This window comes from Cadophora gregata, assembly GCF_030347475.1.
Source record: "Cadophora gregata isolate MNR1 chromosome Unknown scaffold_13, whole genome shotgun sequence".
Classification (NCBI taxonomy): domain Eukaryota; kingdom Fungi; phylum Ascomycota; class Leotiomycetes; order Helotiales; family Ploettnerulaceae; genus Cadophora; species Cadophora gregata.
In genome coordinates, this window is record NW_026695936.1 from 916991 (window position 1) to 934513 (window position 17523).

Genomic DNA, 17523 nt, shown 5'->3' on the forward strand with positions numbered 1-17523 from the left:
CTATGGCTGGGGGAAAGAAGAAAAAGAAGCCAGCGGCAAACCCGGCCAGAGGATTTGCAACTACATCTATTGCCTCCAAGCCAAAGATCGAAGTCCCTGAACCAGGAGTTCCTTCAACAGAGTCATCCGCGCAGCACGGCAATCTCAACTCGGAAGAAATAGAGCAAAGCGCATCCGCAGATACAAAATCGGGTCGCACGACAGCATCGAGCAAGATATTAACTGCAGAAGAGTTTGAGAAGCAATTAGAAGACTCGGAATTACAGATACTGGTTGAGAGACATGCCCAGAAATCAAAGAGAGATGCCCTCCGTCAAAAGACGAGACTGGAGACAGATCGCCGTGTCTTGAGAAGTCAGGCCGAAAGCCTCAACACGAGGAAATGGTTACCTCCGGAATTGATGGAAGAGATCTTGGATTTGGTCAGTGGCGAAGGACGTTTTACGGGGCAGTCAAACGAATCTACTGGCAATATCAAACAAGCCTCTGAGGAGGAGTTGACGATCCGTCTTTGGACTCTGCAGCAAGCCCTTGGGGGGGCAGGATTCACAGATGAAAGGGTTCTTCGAGCCACCAGGCATGTTTTGGATATTTCGGACAAGATAGCAGTGGGGAATAAAGACGCAATTTGGGGCATGGAAGAAGCCTTGGAATGGCTGGCTAGGGAATGTACGAGGGATGATCTGCCAGACTATGATAATCTTTACCGCAAAGCCGGGATGTTGTCGAAGTCACAAACAGGTGAGTGTTCGTCCATTTTGCTCTACTCATCATGCTCAGACTTTATCAGACACACCAATCGAGAGTCCATTACCTTCTGGCGCTACCACCCCTCGTACAGAGTCTGATACAAGACATATGGGGACTGGTGCAGTAAATAACCACCTTTCCGGGCTGGAGCGGCAACGCTCACCTGCTAAGAAGCTCGTGGCCCTTGATTATGACAGTGATATCGATCCTGATGATCTTTTGCCCGTTTATCTGGAGTGCAAGACAAAGTTATTCCATGCACAGCAGTCCATGACTAAGAAGGACCATCCACGAGGAAATATTCGAGGTTCTGCTGTGAACAAGAAGACCGTGGCTGCTAGCACAGACTCAGAATCGGCAAGATGGACTCGAAAGGTTAAGAGAATACAAGATGATGTTCTATTTGACCAGTACATTGCAGATCAGCAGTGGGAAATCAAGCGTATTCAGCTGGAGAAAGATGCCGCAGCTCAGCGAAAGGCTGCGGAGGTCACCCAAGACAATAGCGACTCGAATTCCCAAGGATCCCAGACCCTTGTTGATTCTGATGACGAAGTTAGCAAGGAGGCTGCCAGAATCGGCGCTGAACTGCTCGAAGAGAATGGGAGCGACGATGACGGCGCACTGGCAGACTTGTTTGCGAGCTTACCGGTCAATGAGATTGACCCCCTGACTGGCAAAAGTTGCACTGTTGTAACTGGCCTGAATGGCGTCAAGATTACGATTCGAGATTTTGGGAAGTGGTCTGGGATCAATCCTACCCGAGTTCTCGAGGAAGCTTGCCGTGCTCGGTACGTTTACTCAAATTTCATCTGTGATGTGAACACGATGTTATGTTTGATCCAAAATATTGACAATTACGCAGAGATTCATCTGTGAAACTGAACTTTACTGTCATCTCCGATTCAAGCTTTTCGATCCGACATTCGCTGCGGATCATTTGGTCCAAATCGCAAGATATTCAATTGATAACGCCGCCAGTGCAGATTGACTCTACCTCTTCACCAAAGTCTCATACCTTCACCATGGTCTCCATATCGGCCCCTGATTCTAAACAATCCGAGGCTTACATCGCTACCATAGCGTTGTTCCTATTATTTAGCTCGTCAGCAAAAGAGGACAAGGTCTTTCTTCGTTTGCCGCCTGCATGGAGAGATCTATGGACAGAATTTGCCGAGGCAAAGAAGGAGAAAGCCGACGAAGCAGACCGTTCCAGTATTCGTATTTTTCGAGACATGGTCCGCGAGAAGAGAGACCAGGAACTAGAGGACGGCGTTCTCATACAGGGCGCTTTCAGAAATCGAAACAATGCTCGAGCCCCGGACAATAGTGACGAGTCAGGCCCTGACAAAGCTAACAAAGGATTACTTGAACCTCAAGCGTATCAGCGAATCTGGTACGACAAATCCAACACGCCAAGCTACCAAATGATGCTGGTTAGTCAGTCTTATCCTAATCCTTCACTCCTGCTCACACGAAACTAGAATTCTCGTATGCAGCTTCCAATGTGGGGCTTCAAGAACGAAGTCCTCGAAGCAATTGATCGACATCAAGTTGTCATCGTCTGCGGAGAGACCGGATGTGGTAAGAGTACTCAGGTACCGTCATTCATCCTGGAACATCAGCTTTCTCAAGGCAAACCGTGTAAGATCTATTGTACGGAGCCACGACGTATTTCAGCTATCTCACTAGCTCGACGTGTCAGCGAAGAGCTCGGGGAGCGTAAGAATGACCTTGGTACTTCACGGTCTCTTGTTGGCTATGCGATCCGTCTCGAGTCAAACACTTCAAAGGAAACCCGACTGGTTTATGCGACAACAGGTATCGTGATGAGGATGCTTGAAGGATCTAACGATCTCAAGGATATCACACATATTGTTCTCGATGAAGTTCACGAGCGGACGATCGACAGTGATTTTCTGTTGATTGTCTTGAGAAAATTAATGGCTCGTAGAAGAGAACTGAAGGTCGTTTTGATGTCTGCAACAGTCGATGCGGAACGCTTCTCCAAGTACTTGGATGGAGCTCCAGTGCTCACTGTTCCCGGTCGCACATTTCCCGTTACAGTCAAATACCTCGAAGATGCTGTAGAGTTGACAGGTTATACGTTGGATAGTACTTATCAGGAAAAGTTCAAGGATCTCGATGACGACGAGATAGAGCCTGCCGAAGTTGGCCTTACTGAGGCAAATAAGATCGAGAATACCAAAGCTCTTCGGGGCTACAGTGGCAGGACCAAGAACACGATTGCCCAGTTGGATGAGTATCAGATCGATTTTGAATTAGTTGCACAGCTTCTTGCAAAAATTGCTGTTGACGATCACCTGCAAATGTTTAGCAAAGCGATCTTAGTATTTCTACCTGGAATTGGTGAAATTCGCCAGCTTAATGATATGTTGGCTGGGCATCCGGTTTTTTCTGCAAACTGGTATGTTTACCCACTTCACTCCACGATCGCCAGTGAAGACCAGGAGGCTGCTTTCCTCGTGCCTCCACCTGGTACAAGAAAGATTGTTCTTGCTACCAATATTGCCGAGACTGGTATCACAATACCCGATGTTACGTGTGTCGTTGACACCGGCAAACACCGAGAGATGAGGTATTCCTCCCCTTTCATAGCTCAGTTTTACCTTACTTATTCGATTTTTGACAGATTCGATGAAAGAAAACAACTTTCAAGACTTCTGGAGACTTTCATTAGCAAGGCCAATGCGAAGCAACGCAGAGGTCGAGCTGGAAGAGTACAAGAGGGCTTGTGCTTTCACCTTTTTACTAAACACCGGCACGATGAATTGGTAAGTGAACATCTCAACACAGAGCATGATACTATGTGGTGCAGCAGCATGCTAACTATCATTTCTGAAGATGTCGGATCAGCAAACCCCCGAGCTTCTCCGCCTTTCCCTTCAAGATCTTGCTATTCGCGTCAAAATATGCAAGCTTGGTGGTATCGAGGAGACATTGAGTCAAGCTCTAGATGCGCCGTCGTCCAAAAACATTCGCCGTGCAGTGGATGCCCTTATAGATGTTAGAGCCTTGACACCAGGCGAAGATCTTACCCCTCTCGGTATCCAGCTTGCACGATTGCCACTAGATGTCTTTCTTGGGAAGCTAGTGCTTCTTGGAAGCATTTTCAAATGCTTGGACGCTTCTATTACCATCGCAGCAATCTTGTCATCCAAATCTCCATTTTCGGCACCATTTGGTGCACGAGCTCAAGCAGACACTGTTCGACTTGCATTTCGGAGGGGCGATTCGGATCTTCTCACCGTCTACAATGCATATTTGGCTTGGAAACGAGTTTGCGTGACTGGTAATTCGGATTACCAGTTCTGCAGAAAAAATTTCCTCAGTCAGCAAACACTGTTGAACATTGAAGATCTCAAGGGACAACTTGTGGTATGTCTGGTCGATTCAGGCTTTCTGCCATTGACGGGAGATGAGCGAACAGCGTTGAACAAGTAAGTAAAACCTCCTCAACTCTACATCTTGCTGACAGTTTAGAACTCGTTACTCCAGTAGACGTCGTCAATTCTTTGATATTCCCCAGCGAGCGAATGTAAACAGCGATAACGACATTGTGACTAGTTCAGTCATCGCGTGGAGTTTCTATCCAAAGCTTCTCATCCGCGATGGAAGAGGTTTCCGAAATGTTGCAAACAATCAATCTATCAGTCTTCATCCATCCTCAGTCAATAAGGGGCACCATGAATTAAAATGGTTGTCATACTATCATATTATGCAAAACAAGCAGTAAGACTGTCCTGGATCTCACTCTGATACTTGGTTGACCTGGTTTAGGTTCTACAACGCCCACGAGACTACTGGAGTAGAAGAGTTTGCTATTGCTCTTCTCTGTGGAGACGTTCGGTGTGATGTAAGTCTTGGCATTGATTTTTTCTAGGGGGGTTGCAACTAACTATATTCAGATGTATGCCGGAGTCTTCATCCTCGATGGAAACCGAGCACGATTCGCGGTGTCGGACTGGAAGACAATGCTTGTAATCAAGACACTGAGATCCAAGTTACGAGAAATATTGACAAGATCATTTAAGAGCCCTGGGAAGCAACTCACGGGACAGCAGCAGAAATGGCTGGATGTCTGGCAGAAGATATTTTCGCAGGAGTTCAAGGATAAATGAGTGGCACTGTAACAAGTTAAGACTGCATAGAACTGGCGTTTAAACTTGGGAGATTCACAAACACGGAAAAGCGATTATCTTTCGCACTATCATGAAGGGACTCATGCGTTCCCAATAGTAAAATACAAGCGTGATGTTGCCTTCTGTGGTACTCTGAGGTTGCTTTTGAATGTCACCACCAGGTCCAAAACCCTACCGCTATACACCTCATAGCTCGACGTGTCGAAAGAAATCACACTGAAGTGCGAATTGCCCCTTCTTTTACTTGTTTTTCAGATGTACGTAACTAAGGAAGGTAGGTACCTAGGCAGGTAGTGGGCGAGGCGAAACTCGCACTTTTCACTTTCAGAATGGACAGGTTGGGAAAGGACTGAATATAGGGAAACAATATCCAAGGAATTGGAGAGTTTGGATGGATGACAAAGGTTGATTTGCACTGACCAGCTTCGATCTGTTCTAGTCAAGTGTTGCCACACATACAGTTTAAGATGGCACACTTGACTTCTTGAACTGTCGTCATCACTAGATATGTATCAATACCTTTAGTATAGCAGTTATACCTTTTAACTATGTTGGCAGCTCCGCTGTAATATAAATTGAGCTTTTGATATCGACATTCCTCACCCTTCGACAAACTAGCGGAGAAGGACAAACTCCTCTGCCTTCCAGAATCTTTCCAACATCTATGGAGTTCAAGACCTTCCCAGTAGTCTAGACCTGTGTTCTAAAGACTTGGATCTAGTTTAGTAAGATTCTTCGAGCCGGCCATGCGATGATGACGAAATGCTAGATTGGTTTACCTGATTCTTTCCACATTCACTTGCACAGCGTCTGCGGACTAGTGATGCCGGCCAACATCCAACCTGAATGCAGATCAAATATCGTGTATGTAGAGTGTCTTACAGCATTTGAGGTTAGATGTACGATAGGTTCGACTGCAATGAAGAAAACAATCGACTATCCCATCAATGCAATATGACATGGTGGTCATAATCTGTTCCACAGCGAATGCACTGTGCAGACCCACGTACGGAAGAGGGACGCCGCCCATTCTAGCCCGCATGAAATATGAGATGAGCGCAAGCGAAGCAAGCGAGTGTAACAACAATGGACACCAAGACGCAGAAGTGGTAAGCCGAGTGCGTATGTAATTCTTCCGATCTGTACTGCACTGCCTTCAAACGAGCGTCAGAAGGGTGACGTAAGTTGGAGTTTCTGGAGCGCCAATTGGCAACAGTCGATGCTACCGGCAACACTAAAGAGATAGATAGTAGTGCACTTGCCAGACAGAAGTTCTGAGTGTCCTGAAGACTCAAATTGAATATTGCCAAGACAAAGCGTGCAAAGGGACACCATCTGGCAGAGTACCTAGGTATACAGTGTGCAGACATGCTTCTGTTCGACTTTTCCAAACAAACAGAAACCGCTGAGAAAAACGAGTTTGCTGGACGAAGATAATCAAGTACTGTAATGTCGATGTAGCTAGCCTGTTAACCGGTCTCGTTTTTGTTCCGTCGGTCCCCCCCAAAATCCTCATGGTGGAGGTCATGATCCATGGGTGACTGAAGCCCCAGACTGCTACCTAGGCTTTAGAATTCTTCAAGAATGACATATCCTCTAAAGACGGACTTGAGTAAGACTTTGTGGGGGAAATTGTGTCCTAAACTCTGCCCACAAACACAAATAAAGATCTATTGCAGCCCGAATCACGAATCACTTCAGTCGAGTGAAGAAACGCCCCTCACTGCTTTCCGATTCCATTCCATTTGCAGGCTGCAACTGCACGCTGGACAACGGACATGGATCCACCAAGTGAAGACCCCCAAATGCTATGGACCGCAAGGGTCATTGGCAATCAGCAGCACCACCACCACCACCACCTGCAGGGTGCAGTCAGTCACGTGACAGAAACCCTCGGCGAAATCCATGAGTTCTTCGGCGATCGAGAAAGCACATACTCGATCAAGATCGATCCCCGTTTAGTTGACAGCGACGACCACTGGCCTGGTGAAGTTGGTCTTCAGGTACAGGTAACGCAACAGGGTTTGAATGAGTTGTCGCCTTCGCAACGGACGACAATGATGACTTCAAACGCTACCCCCCAGGACGAACCGGTCGCAACTGCGATTCTGGATGATCCGCGGGACAGCAACTCCAACATCGACGACGAACTCACCGCTGTCGCGCGATCCGACGATGCTACTGGCAATGCGCAACAAGGCTCGCCTGCAGGGGAAAACATGCCACTGCTAGAGGATATACAGATGGGAGGGATGGACGGCCCGGCCATTGCGAATCCTGTGGAGGGAAAGGCAGAGACAGAGACAATGGCAGAGGGGAACGAGGAGCGGAGAGCGCAAGTGGAAACTGCTGCACCGGACTTCAAGCCAGCCCCGACACCAGCAATTCCAGAGTCAGAATCTGACTTCGCTGCCACCTTTGCCAATATTACGGCCATGAAATCGAATCCAGATGTCATGGCGCAAATGGTGGAGGCCCGGGCCTTCCTCCCAAATCTCATAGGATTGCCTCAAATGCCGGAGCCTTCACAAGACCTACATTCGGCAGCGCATGCCAGCATACCTCATGATGGGCAGATCGGTATGCCAGATATGTTTGGCGCGATGGCCCCCCTTCCGGCCACAATGATGTTTGGGAGTAGCCTCCAAGAACCTATCTATTTCAATTCTCAATATGGTCAACAAGCCGAGGCAGAACAAAAGGTCCAAGGTTTTGCAAGAATCGATTTCGACGACGGAAAGTTCTACCTGAACTCATATCAACTCATGATTGGTAGAGACTTGCGACTGCAAAAGGTTCAAGCGAGGAGGTCAGCGGCAGCGGGGACAGGTCCAATGCAGATTTCAGCAACCAAGCCAAAGTCAGCAGCTTATAGTGAAAGGGGAGGTTTCGTCCGAGGATTTGACGAGGGTGAGTTTGAGGAAGAGCACGGTCGAAAGCGAAAGCGGAAAGCTCGAAGTTCCAATGGGCCAAACAAGCGCGTGAAGAAGTCGAAATCTTCAGGCTCTTCATCACAGCATCAATCTAGAAGACCTTCCTTGGCTCCACCTGTGGATCCCCCTCAAAATCAATACTTAGACAACGAGCTACCTGCGAAAGTTAATATCGAGGAACACCAGCCGTCGCCTCATAAGATGGTGACGCTATACATCCATCCTCCTTACCCAGCGAGTGCTCAAGATTGGAAAGCTATTTCAAGACAGCATCTATTGATCGCGTTCAATTTTGACCAGAATCTTTGGGAGGGGCGGGTCATGGGACGGAATGGTTGTTTTGTAGAGGATGAACTCAAGCACCAAGGCGAAACCTTCCAACTCACGAATGGCTGTCATCTACAAATCGGCGCAGTGGAACTTCTGTTCAGACTCCCAGAACACATCCCAATTGGTAAAACAGGAGCCGAAGAGGAAGAAACCTCTGGTGAAGAGGATGCTGACCCCGCGGACGATCTCCGCCAATATGAGGATGATGCCCGGCTGAGATATGTCGTGGCTGGTAAGGAGATGAGTTTAGATTTTCGAAATCTGCGACGCCAGACTCTGGACCTGGGAGATGAAAGTGACTCTGATGATTATGGAGACCAGGGTGATCAGGAGAGTCGAGCCAGTGATGAGGATGACGATATAGCCATCGCCCAACCGCGACTGTTCGCCGAAGAACAAGAGTCAGAGTCAGAGGAAGAAAGGTTGGACGAAGAGGACATGTTTGATGATCAAGAAAACGAGAACGAAGATGACTTCGATGATCTGATGTCCGAACATAGACCTATTCCTCAGCCGAGGACTCCAGAACCTAAGAAACGCGGAGTAGGTCGCCCACCAAAGGATGGAATATCCAAGCGGCAGCAAAGAGAAGAAAAAGCTGCGCGACTGGCAAAGGAGGCCCTTCAGAAAGAATCCAAGAAGACCGTCAAGAAGGACGAGAAAGTCGCCAAAGAAGTCAAAGGTGGGAAAGGTGGCAAAGATGGCAAGGAGAACAAAGAAAATAAAGAGGGCAAAACAGCTAAGAAGGGGATCAAGACGGAGCCTGGTAGCCAACCAAACGCAGACCCTGTCAATAAGACTGCTCCTGAAGGTGGTGAGAAGAGAAAAGTTGGTCGTCCGAGGAAGCATCCTAGACCAGACACACCACCTGAGCCAAGGGAGAAACGGAAGTACACCAAGCGAAAGCCCAAGGAACCCAAAGATGGGGAAACAAAAGCTGATGGTGAGGGTGGTGATGGTGAAAAAGACTCCAAGGAGCAGAAGCCTCCTAGATCTCCCAGATCACCAACACCAACTTACAATGAAGCGGAGCTCACGGAAGAACAAATGGCCAAGCCATCATGCAACTACGTCCAACTCATCTATGAGGCACTGTCGGAGTCAAAGCACAAGCAAATGTCATTACCACAGATCTATCGGGCCATTCAGCGAAAGTATCCGTATTTCGTATTGAAGGTATCTACAGTTGGGTGGCAGAGCAGTGTCCGCCATAATTTGGGACAGAATGAGGGTTTTGAAAAGGTCGAGCGTGATGGTAAGGGATGGAAATGGGCCATCAAAGAGGGCGCTACCTTCGAGAAGGAGAAGAAGAAGAAAGCGTCTCCACCGCCTCAATACCCTCCTGGAAATGTGCAAATATATCCAGGTGTACCTCATGGATATTCAATGCAGGGTTATCTTCCTCACGGAATGATGATGCCGGGCCAAGGGTATCACATGCAACATCCAATGCCTACCAATTATGGGCCACCAGGTCAGCCGCAACCTTACATGGCTAACATGGGTCATCAACCACACATGAATGGGCCCTACCAGCCAGGATTTCCGCCTCCGAGGAGCAATCAGCCTATACTGACTATTCCTTCTGCATTGGCGCCTCAAGCGCCCACCTCTTACAGTTCTCCTTACGGTCCCAAACCGGCTGCTTCGACTGCACCTTCAACAACTCAACCAAGTGCACCCACAAATCAGACTGGTTCTTCCGCTAGCCAGCCTGGTCCTCCGACAAGTCAACAAAACGCCCAAATGAGTCAAACGGAGACACAAACAGGCCAATCAAGTATACAGACAAATCAAGGGACTCGATCAACAACTGAACTTGGCCAATCTGAGGGCGAAGCGAATCAACAAGGACAATCGACGAAACCACCCACTCCTCCAGGTCAATCAGCACCCTCGGCTGGCCAGACACAGACAGGCCCTCCGAATGTTCAACCTGTGACGAACCAACATACTCAAGGAGCAAGCTCGCCTAGTATGCTCGCACCTCAAGTTGGATATGAGCATTCACAGCAACCTCGCTATCCTCACTATCCCCCGTCACAGCACTTCTCTCAATCCTTTACCTCGCATCAGTCGCAGCAACCGCAAGTTCAGCATAGACAAGCACAGCCAAGCTCGCAATCGTTCCACTCGCAGCCTCAGCAGCCAGCGCAGCAGCCGGCACCACCCCAGACACAGCCTCAGGATGTACAGCAAACAAGCTCAAGCACTCCCCAACCTGTGCATAATGAGAAATACCTGTCAGCCGTTGAGTCGTTCAGAACGGTCCTAACTACACAAATGCTTCGAAAACCTAACGGTAGGGAAGCAGTAGATCGTGCCGTCAGTAAGGTTCTTGGACACACAAGCGACGATACCCCGGGGTCTCGTGACGAGGCTCAGATTGTGGAGGTCTTGCGGGACATGCTCAAGAAGATTGGACTTCTTCCACACGCTGGTGCGTCAAGCACACAGAGCGACCAGAGATCACCTCCGCCCACAATTCAAGCCCGGAATTCTTCATTCCAACTAGCGAATCACACCGGAACACAAGAAGACGCAGCTCAACCTCAACCGCCTGCTAATTCAACTGTGCCCAGAAGGCCAAGCGCTACGGTCACGAGGCCAGCTTTCACACAGAATCAGAACCGTCCGAGTGGCCCTCATGTGCCCAGACCGCCAATAAACAATCTGGGAAGATTCAACTCGACTAGTTCCAATGCATCAATGCGGCAGCGAGCTTCTTTGGGCTCGCCAGTCCCTCCCGCAAACCTCGCGAATGAGACTTTATCTCCTGGACCACTATCCAACGGGCCCTCCTCGAATGCGGCCAGCACGCTGATGCCTCCCAGTGAAATCGGCGAGCTTGACGAATCGAAGAAGGAGGCTATAGACGAGCCGGTGCAGGTGAAGACTGAGCAAGTACCTGAGCCTTCACCACCTAGCTCACAGACCGCAGAAACAAGATCATAGGTTGGGACATGTTTTGAGGAATGAAGTCACGAAATCATGAATATGGAGTTTTGGTTGGGTACGGATAGGCACCGGAATGTATGCATTTCAGGGAGGCTTTTTGGTTGGCGTCAAAATAGAGATAGGATGGGTTAGGATGGCATTATCGACTACAATGCTTGCATTTGTTTAACAATGGCGTTACATATCCCATGGTGCAATGCTCTCAGGGACTTCGGCAGGCGGGGCACATCTGGTATCTGATAGGACCTTGCTGACGCCAATCTGTAATTATGGATAAGCACAGAGTAGTTTACTAGCCAGTCTCGGTCGCTAGGAATACATGTTCTCAAAACAAGGGATTCGTTCCCCTCTCCTCGTAGTCCACCACGTATCGCTTCCATGATGCCAAGTCTCTACATCCGGACCGTCGTGCGCAAGTGTGCCTGCAGACGTTCGTTGTATCGAACGGCGGCGCGGTCCGGAACCGGGTTCGTGCAGTATGACAAGTATGCGTTTCTGCTGGTATCGGAAGTTTCTTCCCACTCGCTGTTCCTGAATTCTGCTGGTGTGGGGTGCTGGGACTCGCGTCAAAAGCGGATTGGACTCTTGTTTTCGTCGTGCCGCTCGCTTGCTTGCCTTGTCTCTTTGCCTTTCCTCTACCTCGACGTGTACTGTTAGATGGAGAGACGAGTGCTCTTTCTGCTGCCTTTCTTGTTGCTTCGGCGGTGAAAGGTCGATGAGCTGGGGCAGCTGAAGCATCATAGCCTGTAAATGCATTGAGGATGCCTTTCATGTCTACGACTCTGCATAATTTGTGGATCAGCCCTGGCTTACTGATGTAGAATCGTTCGGATGCTAACTTTAATGGCACGAAGGACGCCCTGCCACCTCATTTCGGCCCCCTCAGTCAAGTGGAATACTTAGCTGACACGAAAGTGCCTCGAACGCAGAATCTAGGCCATTCTTCTCAATCTACTGCCCCCAGTCAGCCCAAGAAGATACCTCCAGCCGTTGCTGCCGAGTCATGATGTGGATAATGGGAGCTTTGATATGCTACGAGTTCGAGATGCATGAATGGACCATGGAGTGGGCCAATGCGTAATATTTCTCGTGCCACTCTGCCGGGCTGTATTTAGTGGTCCACCTTCCATAAACACCTATCGCTCGTCAAACTCAGCTTATTACATGCAGATTCGAAGGAAATGGAGATCACAAGACTAAGTAGTGTACGACTTTGAAGTAAGCAGTTCTCGCGAAAAGCTTGGGAGCCTAGACATCCTCAGTTTCAGGATATGAGAAGGATATCGCTTCGCCGCCTCAATCGGGCGCCTGCTACAGGGCATCTGTTGCCAGTAAACTTTACAATTTCAAGCTGGGCGTCACCTACCATCATGTTTTCGTTATGTCTGTGCACTTTCAGGACGTCCATGCCGGCGTCGGTTTGGAGTCATCTCAATAATCGCCGATGACACAGAGAGTGACTCGAGTTTTATTGGCCGTCGCCCTGCCTTTGAGATACATATACCATATGTGGCACTTAAGATTCATTCTTCCCGGAGCTTTACGGAAGGCGTTTCTGAACAATGGCAATGATCTGTTGTTTGGGTAGATGAGAGGATGATGGCTGGCGGAACCGAGACAAAACAAACGCCCGACTGCATAGCAACGAAGATGCCATGCTTACAATATGGGCTGGTCTTTCGGCATGTTAGTTTTATTGCCAATTTGTCTCGTCATTTTGTTTGTCCCGAGAAACGTGGGTGGAGGCGCTTGCAGCCTTGCGCCACCGTCATGTTGGACCATGTGCTCTGAGAATTTGCTGAACCCCCTCATGTGCAGCTGGTAACGGATATTTGCCCTTTGGGCCGAGAGGAAATAGATAAGGGATCCTACGTCGATTGTTAGCAATTACATATAGGTTTGAACTCAACCGTTCGAGTTCCTTTCCTTGTGCAGTGAGGGGATTTGCCCTAAGTTTCCGCTCTGTGCATCCAGAGAACCTTCGTTCTGAACCAAAAAAAGGTACACCCTCTTCGGATTATACTGCGACACTGAAGTCCATAGAAGCTTACTCAGATATGAAGGAAGCCCTGGTAATGTGAGCTACCTGGTCGCTATAGAACTGGAAGGGCACTTAAAGCTTGTTTGATGTCCAATGTGTCACCAGGGCTGGAGAGCCAAGTCTCCTCACGGGGTGGATCTTTCCGTAATCTGGTGGTGGTGTCTTTTGACAGCAGATAGAAAGTGAGGCCTACTACAAAAGCTGATTGCCCTTCGAATAATCCCTCTCCCATAGTCGGCGTCGATCGCGTGTCACAAATCATTCATGGCCACTGTGATCTGACCGTGGCGAGTTTGTGCATCTAACTTGAGTCCTGGCTATTGCGAAAATATTCGGCAGATAGAATGTCAAGGCGAACCAAACTTGGATGGCAGTCAAATATGAAGGCAGTAGGACTACCCCGCTGGGTCGGCTGGGAAGAGGGTTCTTGTATCCGCGCTTGATGGTACTCTTTTGTATCATTTTGCGAAGATCTGCTAGGAACATGGGAAGAGGTCTGGTTATATGTCGATCCTAAGAACTAAACTTGTTTTCAGACTGGGAATTGTGAAATATAAGTATCACACTCTGCGCACGAACAAAACTGCATCCGTCCACTGAGAAGCTCCGCACGGACAAGGCGAAATAGAAAGGGGAGATCGCCAGTCTAGGTCCAGAAAAGGACCCAAACTGTTTCGCAACTTTTCAAAATCCAAGGTTCTCGAGCCAGTGGAGATAATTACTTTCAAAATGCATCAACAATTGTGCCCGAATTCTAAAGGGTTGTTGATTCAACACTTCTTTCCAAGTGCATGCTGCGTCTGCAGTTCTGCAGTGACAGCGTTTCACCGCTCTTATAGAGCACTGTTCACTGGAATGCGGCTGCAGGTCGCGATACTGACCTTCAAGAACGTGGATATCAATGGTTATTGGTGTTGACCTTACGATCCCTGGGCGAATCACAGGCGCTCGGTTGTTCGCCTCACCAGGGCTGTCGGAGCTGAATATTGTTTCCATGATGCCCCAACCACACGTATGCAGGGAGCAGCAGTTTTGCATACGTGGATCAAGCCGAATCTCATTTTAGGAAGCATGTGGGCGCTTGGAGCCTAGCCTTCGGTGCTTACAGGTGCGCATGGCTTGCCTCCATGTCTAACGATGAGATTACCTGTTGCCGCTGATGGTTGGGGCTGTCATCTGTATAAAGATTCGAAGCGATCTCATCGGTATATCTTAGAAAACCAGCATCAAAGATCTTGTTACTCTTCATGTTTCCGACTTGTGAAGTACACTACTACACGTCCCATGATCTTGTAGAGTTAGCTTTCTCTTACCCATTATCTTTATGTGAAGCATGTCTTCCTCAGAGAAGAATAGATATTGGATACCTCATGTGGACATCAACAAGAAAGTAATCACAGCGGAGATTCAATATTATCTGGGCCCTGAGTCGACCGTACGAGCATATACTCAAGATGTACCACACACAATATCTTCTTTTGCTTCGGTCGTTCTGACACAGTCCATAGGGTGAAGACGGATTCCTCATCACTACCCCTGGTGAATGCTTGACCGATGTATGCATGGAGTCCCACGATACTGTTTCCTAAACAAGGGTACTGACTGGACCTAGGAGCAAATTGATGATATCTGTCGCAAGTCCAAGGAAGTCTGGGATAAACAAGCAGCAGCTCGAACGAAGAAAGAATCAGACAAACAGCTCAAGCGACCACTTCATAAGCCCGTCGTGGTATCACGAGGCTCGAGAAACACCGACTCCACTAGGAGTCGTCGACACTCGGGTGAACGAGACAGAGGAGAAGGTTCGGGGTCCGGGTCAGGACGAAGACGGTCAGACGAGCGAAGCTATGATAGCTATGATCGACGCGACAACAGAAGGTGAATCAGAGGCGAAGGAAGAACGTTCGGTTCGTGGAAATGATACAATGGAGTTCAATGCTGAGTCTGATCTTCTGTGTGGTTTAAATCTGTACATGACTGTTGATTCTTGCAACAGAGATGGAGTAGCAGCTACTATGAGGAAGGAGAGGACAATGAGGACGACGTAGGCAGCAAGTTCATTGCTTGTAAGAATCATACGTGGTGTGAGCTTCGAAATCCTACTCCTAGTAATTGGTTTGCGACAGATAGCAATGTTGAAATCGTTCTGTAAATCCAAGTATACAGTCATCTTTCCACTTTATCTTATCATGTGAAGCCGTTATTGTTCTTTTATTGCCGTGCCGTATACAGAAGTATTCACACAAAGGGCAAAATAAGGGCTCATCTTAAGGCACCCCAATGAACCCTCTCGCTGAGTAAGGGCAACAGATCTCTAACGTTGCTTTGCGGCTTGAAATTTGCCTTTGCAATCTAACGCTGTCGTTGATAGAGGCTCAATTCTCAGGCAAGGCAAAATCACGATGCATCAAGCCGGTGAGGCAGAAGCCTGATGATGCAAGGCTGTGGCAAAAATAGAATCGGATATAGGACTGCCCAAACGCCACTCTCGAGAGCCTTGTGCTTCCACTTTATAGATCGGGATACAGAAATCGAAAGGTTTATCAGTCTTGTGGTAGTGTTGAATACGCGCTTCGTGCGAGGTCACAACGCGGAGAATTGGACCCAAAAGTTCACATGCCGGCCATAACCAAAAGCAATGATTAGCATTGTCACTCAGGATCTTATGGGAGTGAGCAACAGGAAGTCAGAATTGAAAATTACCTAGGAAGGTGCAGACGTTATCGATTCGATAAATGGAGTATTGTTTTACTTTTCCAGACTAACCTCAAGCACTATTTGTTGGTCACAAATGATGCTGCACAGTAAACTCACCGATACGGCTCACGGGAGGGAGGTTGCTTCTTGTCAGACGTGATAGGCCTTGTGATTGCCAATGACAATCATTCGGTGTGGCATGCAGCGATACTCTTCCTGAGTATATACAGTTGACAGTCTTTAGTCGAAGCTGGCTGCTGCAGAACAAATCATTTGGAATTCGAGTCGAAATAACATGATGATGTTTCTTTCGATCTTTGGCCTCATGGCTTCCATGAAAGTGACCGCTACAGACCAGGTTTTCGACATATATCAGTTCCATGTGTGGCCATATCCCCCGCTGCTGAACATACTAGAGTCCGAGGTCTCTTTTGCGAATGGTCAGTATTTACTTGTCCTAAAATGACAGTGTCATGTACTGACTGCCCCAGAAACTCTTTGGATCGGGTTCACCAAGTATGCGCAGTATTCAGAGCCTTTCTGTCCCATTGTGGGAAGCCAGATGTCATTCACATCATGGCATCAAGCGCCCACTGTAAGTATTGAATCATAACGCCAAGCCATCCCTTTCTCTGAAAATCTCTGGATTTTGGCATAAACCGAGATTCTAGGTTGTTTTGGGGTAACTTGAAGTCAATAGCTGCTGACTTTTTGGTACCCTAGGGATGGCAGAACCCATATATCTTCCCAGACAAAACTACTCCTGTCTATTTCACCACTGCACACGGCCATGATGTGCCAGAGGGTGCTAGCGCGATTGGTTTTGGTTTCGATAAGGACGGCAGGTGGACTTTTGAAGGGCAGAACAAGTTTGTAGCTTGTCAGACAAAAGAGATGGTGAAGCAAGGTCCATATATCGGTTACCAGATATGGTGGAAAGGAGCAGGATCGGTTCGTGGTGTCAATTGTAGCGAGCCACTATCTCTGGTGAAAGATGAGAAGGCCGGGAGCTGCGGTAGCGGCTCTTAGAGCTCAAGAAGCCGCATAGAGTCCAAGGTGTGGAGGATCGTAGGGTGGATTGGTGTCTTGTGATGGAAAGGTCGGAGTAGAAGATGAATGGGATGCGACGTCGAACTCCTTCTGTGATGTGATTTATTGAGTTTCCTCCATATCATGTCAATCTAGCAATCTTTAGGCTCTTTCCGGGCTGTCTGCTCATCGACCGCTTTCTCATCGAGACTCTTTTCGTACCCCGCAAGGTTTATTGGTCCAGCAGACCACAATACCAGTGCCTGGACACCAATCTCCACATTCTGTTCGCCGCCGACTTTATGTTTCTGACCACCTGTGATGTAGCCCATTACATTGACCCATTCTCCTATTTGAGTCTCGTTTGATTTCAATGTAGTAACAAGAAGATTGACATCTACTTGGGCTTTGATTGTATTTCCTAGTGGGTGGTTGTGTTCCAGCGTCAGTGTTGCTGTTTTTGTCGAGTAATTTGTGACACTGTATAATGTGAGCCCAGCCAATTCAAAATAACCCAATTCATACAAGATCTTGGGGTATTGAGACCTTGCATAAAATGAATACATGGTGTAGGATTTGGCCACGTAGAGTTGGGGGAATGACGGCCTGGGCTCTACCACAA

At 48.2% G+C, this 17523-nt stretch overlaps 5 protein-coding genes across 5 annotated transcripts; 4 read left to right on the forward strand and 1 right to left on the reverse strand.

Moving 5' to 3' along the window:
• Positions 1 to 2: 2 nt before the first annotated feature.
• On the forward strand, positions 3 to 5023 carry ONS95_003764 (uncharacterized protein; the record flags this gene model as incomplete). Its single annotated transcript, XM_058497090.1, has 9 exons — positions 3 to 741; positions 791 to 1541; positions 1616 to 2186; positions 2235 to 3349; positions 3404 to 3545; positions 3616 to 4211; positions 4255 to 4503; positions 4552 to 4627; positions 4680 to 5023. 9 exons carry the CDS (start codon positions 3 to 5, stop codon positions 4890 to 4892), a joined length of 4452 nt encoding a protein of 1483 aa, XP_058353033.1. The 3' UTR covers positions 4893 to 5023.
• A 1846-nt stretch (positions 5024 to 6869) lies between these two features.
• On the forward strand, positions 6870 to 11468 carry ONS95_003765 (uncharacterized protein). Its single transcript, XM_058497091.1, has one exon. It carries the CDS (start codon positions 6971 to 6973, stop codon positions 11129 to 11131), a length of 4161 nt encoding a protein of 1386 aa, XP_058353034.1. The 5' UTR covers positions 6870 to 6970; the 3' UTR covers positions 11132 to 11468.
• Positions 11469 to 14312: 2844 nt separating this feature from the next.
• Positions 14313 to 15223, forward strand: ONS95_003766 (uncharacterized protein; the record flags this gene model as incomplete). The annotated part of the gene is made up of 2 exons (XM_058497092.1): positions 14313 to 14380; positions 14788 to 15223. The coding sequence occupies 2 exons, from the start codon at positions 14313 to 14315 to the stop codon at positions 15221 to 15223; spliced, it is 504 nt and encodes a 167-aa protein (XP_058353035.1).
• A 974-nt stretch (positions 15224 to 16197) lies between these two features.
• On the forward strand, positions 16198 to 16901 carry ONS95_003767 (uncharacterized protein; the record flags this gene model as incomplete). Its single annotated transcript, XM_058497093.1, has 3 exons — positions 16198 to 16312; positions 16364 to 16467; positions 16596 to 16901. The coding sequence occupies 3 exons, from the start codon at positions 16198 to 16200 to the stop codon at positions 16899 to 16901; spliced, it is 525 nt and encodes a 174-aa protein (XP_058353036.1).
• A 152-nt stretch (positions 16902 to 17053) lies between these two features.
• Positions 17054 to 17467, reverse strand: ONS95_003768 (uncharacterized protein; the record flags this gene model as incomplete). Its single annotated transcript, XM_058497094.1, has 1 exon — positions 17054 to 17467. The coding sequence occupies one exon, from the start codon at positions 17465 to 17467 to the stop codon at positions 17054 to 17056; it is 414 nt and encodes a 137-aa protein (XP_058353037.1).
• Positions 17468 to 17523: the final 56 nt, after the last annotated feature.

Bases quoted from the DNA above. Each gene is read 5' to 3' on its own strand.
- ONS95_003765 (XM_058497091.1), top strand. From the start codon at position 6,971: ATGATGACTTCAAACGCTACCCCCCAGGACGAACCGGTCGCAACTGCG.